The following is a 4,465-nucleotide window of genomic DNA, read 5'->3' on the forward strand; positions in this document are numbered from 1 at the left end:
GGGGAAAAAAGGTAATGAATCGCAATATATGTTATCACAACACTCAGTAAATCGCAAAACATTTAAAACTGCAATAATATTGTACTGTGACCAAAGTGTTGTAATAATGTTTACGCAGGGGTAGGAATAAATAAATGTGTACTTCTTTCGGCTCCTTTTCAAACGTGATATTCAAATGTCTGGAGTATTTGTTTATTGACATTGATGTATAGGTTCTGCATAGGCCTTCTTTTTCATCTTTATGTGTTTGTTTATTGCGCTTGGCTGTTAGGCTTGTTTGCTTTTGTTTGTGTGTTTTGTTTTGCTTTGTTCTAAAAACAAAAAGAGAAACTCCCGCTCACTGTCATGCTGATTCTGACATATTTATTGAGTGACAGCAGACCTTTAACAGGTTCATTATACCTGATGAAGATCTGCTAGACTAAAACGTTGTTGTTGTTTATATATATATATATGAATATATCAGCAGTAAGCAGAACAGTGTGCTGGAGTTTCTCTCTTTGTTTTTACATTATTCCCTCCTCTGACGCACCAGTCACACATTCAGGCACGCAGAGATGTTCTTCTGCATTTTTTTTTTTAACATGTTTGAGAAAAAATTTCATTCAGTTTAATTAAATATTATTTAGTGGAGCCTCTGATGATTCACACCCCTCGGTAAGGGTATATTAAAGATTCGGATTGAACTCCAAGCAGGCGTTAAGGCGGCCTGTCTAGCGTCTCAGGAGGCAGCCTGTGCTTTCCAGAGAAAGCACATCTGTCTTCAGAGACTGACATAACATATTTGAAGAGAATGACGAATGGTTTATCAGCTGTTTTTGACTTCCAGTATATTCTCTAATATGTCGTTTAAAACAGCCTTTGCTGCTTTCTTCTATACACCTGTGGGCAAATATATTTCCTTTAATGGAGAAATGGGGATGTGGCAGTATTTTGGATTACAGATACAAGCATACTTAATCGAATATTTGAAAAATGTAATAATAATACCGGGATGAGAATTAACAGGATCCTTTTAGCCTCACATCAGCGGTTAGTCTGGATTAGTGCAGCTGTGTTTGCTCAGCTGAGCTGTTGTGTGTCTGCAGGTGAAACAGCGTCAGGACGAGGAGAAGAAGCAGCTGGTGACGCTCAGAGATCAGCTGAGGCCGGTCGTCCACACAGAGCAGGTCAGACGCGCAAACACCGACACTAACTAACTTTATAATACTGTTCAACAAGTTATTAATGTGTGTGTTAATGTGTGTGTGTGTAGGACTCTTTACCGAAGCAGGTGTACAGCATGCATCAGCTGCTGGGAGACAAACAGTACGGCACAGAAAGATCAGGATTCCTCTACAAGAAGAGCGACGGGTAAAAACGAAAGAATTAAACAGTCAAACGTCGACATGGAAACACTCGACTCTTAACATAGCGTCGTTGTCGGGTGCAAACCTTGTATCTCAACATTTCACTATTTTCCTTTTTTTTAAATTAATTAATTATGTTGTTCCCCCTTTAAGTCTTTCAGTGGGTTTGACCATTTCTCAACCAATGAAATTTATTTAAAAAGCTTGTGACAGAACCTACTGTCTCCAGTGGATCCTTAAAAACATTTAATTCCTTAAAAATAGCAGTTGTGGAGATGCAGGTTTGCGCCCGACAGCAGTGAAGCAGTGATAGATATCAGTAGTATTATTACGAGTGAAACTGTCTGTTTGTGTTTCAGGTTAAGGAAAATGTGGCAGAAGAGGAAATGCTCAGTTCACAACTGTTACCTGACCATCGCACACGCTACTGTAAGCTCACCTCTGTGTGTGTGTGTGTGTGTGTGTGTGTGTGTGTGTGTGTGTGTGTGATAAGCTGTAACCTCTGATCTCTTAACAATAAAGTTATGATCCTTTTAGTTATAATCTTCTCTCTCTCTCAGCCCAACAAACCTCCTACCAGACTCAACCTGCTCACCTGTCAGGTTAAACCCAGTGTGGAGGACAAGAAATGCTTCGACCTCATCTCTCGTAAGACACAAACACACATTCCCTCAGGAGCACAGATGTTTTATTTTATTTTATTTTTATTTAACCAGAAAAAAACCTCTCGAGATAAAAATGATCTTTGTCAAGAGTGTCCTGGTTACATACATAACTCAAAAATAATAATGGTGTGTAAACCAGTGGACCTGCATATCTGTAATATGGATCTATATGTAAATTGTATTTTTAATAAATACAATTAGGTATGGTGTAAATTAAACATAATGGGAGAACAGGTGTAAATATGATTATAAATTACCATACACATTACAGGATTTTTTTTGCAGTTTGATTTATATTGTTGAAATCATAAGGTCTAGACTCTTTTAATTTACAAAAAAACCTCCACCCAATCAGAATCCATAATTCTCTGTGATTGTGGTGTAAATGCACACAGCGTGTGTTAAAATGTACCTGTGTAACATATTTATATGTACGTTGTCCTCCAGATAATCGGACCTACCACTTCCTAGCTGAGGATGAAGCGGAGTGTGTGGCGTGAGTCAAAAATAAGCTTTATTCTGACAAACTGGTACTGGTATCATTTATATGGATTATTAAAAATATATATATATAAGGTATTGAAATGTGTTTGTGTGTTTCTGTCCTCGTCAGCTGGATCTCGGTGCTCAGTAACAGTAAGCAGGAGGCTCTGAACGTGGCTCTGGACGGGGGGAGGAGAGGCGGAGGAGGTGGCGAGAGCAGCGTGGAGGATCTGACCCGAGCCATCACTGACGACATCAGACGGATGCCGGGAAACAACAGCTGCTGTGACTGCGGAGCTCCAGGTAATCAATCAATCAATCAATCAATCAATCAATCAATCAATCAATCAATCAATCAATCAATCAATCAATGTGTCTTTATTTAACTAGGTTGTGTCACATATATACAGGATTACTGGATTCATTTATCAGTCAACTGTCAGAAAATAAATCCACAACTATTTTAAATTAATTGTCACTTAAAAATTAAAAAAAAAAAAAGATTCACTTGTTTCAAGTTCAGAGTATTTTCTGTTTTTGTTTCTCTACGATGAAAATATTCCCAAAAAATGTTTTCTGACATTTTACGAGCCAAATGTTTGAGTAAATCATTGCCAGATTATTTTATAATGACAATATTGTTTTTTTCTGGGCTACTTTCAGCGCTACTGTCAGTGAAACTCCTCATGAATCTGACCGTGAACTTCAATTCTCTCGTAGATCCTGGCTGGCTCTCGACCAACCTGGGCATACTGACCTGTATCGAGTGTTCGGGGATCCACAGGGAGATGGGCGTCCACGTCTCCAGGATCCAGTCTCTGAGTCTGGACAGTCTGGGGACGTCAGACCTGCTGGTAGGTCTCAGCTGTTCGCTAACAAGCTAATTCAGCCTGCAGTCAGCTGGGTTTAGTTCAACCCCACTTTTAAAATCAGTTTTGTGAACATCATGCTCAGCTTCTATCGATCCGTCTCACTGCTGCTGTCGAGCATGTTTACATACGTGTGTGTGTAAAAGCATTGTACCTGGCTGCTGTGCACCGCACCTTACACGCTATTGATTGATTGTTGTTTGTTGTTGAGTGGACGTGTGACGGTAATATTGCTGTTTGCATGTGTTGGGCGTACATGAATCACCTGCTGTGTGGGCTGAGTCTCCAAAATCTACATCCACTCCAGGCGGCAGGAGAGGATCAGTTAATCTGGATTCTGTCTCTGCAGTTAAGCTGCTCGTCCTTTTGTCCAGTGATCCATGATACATGCGCGCAACAAAAACGTGTCAGATTTTGCACGCTGCACGTAGATAAGGCACTTTGCACCATGCACTTTATATAATGCGCTGTATGCCGTACAGTTTACATTGCTACTGTTACTGCACTTTTGTTCTCTGTTTGAATTTTTGTATTTTTTTTTCTTTCTTTTTTTCCCTTTTTCTCTCTTTCTTGATGTTTCTGTTGTCTTGTACCTGCCAAAGGACTACGGATATAAATTGGCAGTCTTGCTAACTCCGGTATATTTACATTTGTATTTTATGCTGATGTTCATTAATATGCTGTCCCTTTAGATTAAACGTTAAATTAAATGAACAGTATTTATATCTGTGAACAGATGTTTCTGTCTGAAATGCACTTTGGGAATCATAGAGCCTCATTACATGTTTGTATGTCCACAGTCTTGTACCTTTGTGTCTTTATCAAATGACACAGTCGACAGTTATATGTCCATTTAAATATTGTGCTTCTGAAGTTGATTTTTGACTTTTTTTTAAAAAAAAAGCTCTTTCTTTGTTTATTGTTTGTGCTTCCTGTTGTGTTTGTGGAGTACAGGAAGTGACAAAATTCTGTCCTCTTTCTCTCCCAGTTGGCCAGGAATGTCGGCAACTCTGGTTTTAATGAAATACTGGAGGCGAACCTGCTGAGTCCGTCACTGAAGCCGTCCCAACACAGCCACATGTGAGACACAGACGCGCGC

At 39.5% G+C, this 4,465-nt stretch overlaps 1 protein-coding gene across 1 annotated transcript; it reads left to right on the forward strand.

Annotated features, from left to right (window-relative positions):
• Positions 1-1,088: 1,088 nt before the first annotated feature.
• On the forward strand, positions 1,089-4,446 carry LOC121964352 (arf-GAP with SH3 domain, ANK repeat and PH domain-containing protein 1-like; the record flags this gene model as incomplete). Its single annotated transcript, XM_042514564.1, has 8 exons — positions 1,089-1,169; positions 1,256-1,353; positions 1,709-1,778; positions 1,910-1,997; positions 2,462-2,510; positions 2,628-2,800; positions 3,218-3,351; positions 4,355-4,446. Coding segments are annotated over 8 exons (785 nt in total), but the record flags the coding sequence as incomplete, so codon positions are not given.
• Between the last annotated feature and the right edge of the window lie 19 nt (positions 4,447-4,465).

This window comes from Plectropomus leopardus, unplaced genomic scaffold, assembly GCF_008729295.1.
Source record: "Plectropomus leopardus isolate mb unplaced genomic scaffold, YSFRI_Pleo_2.0 unplaced_scaffold15329, whole genome shotgun sequence".
Taxonomy (NCBI): Eukaryota; Metazoa; Chordata; class Actinopteri; order Perciformes; family Serranidae; genus Plectropomus; species Plectropomus leopardus.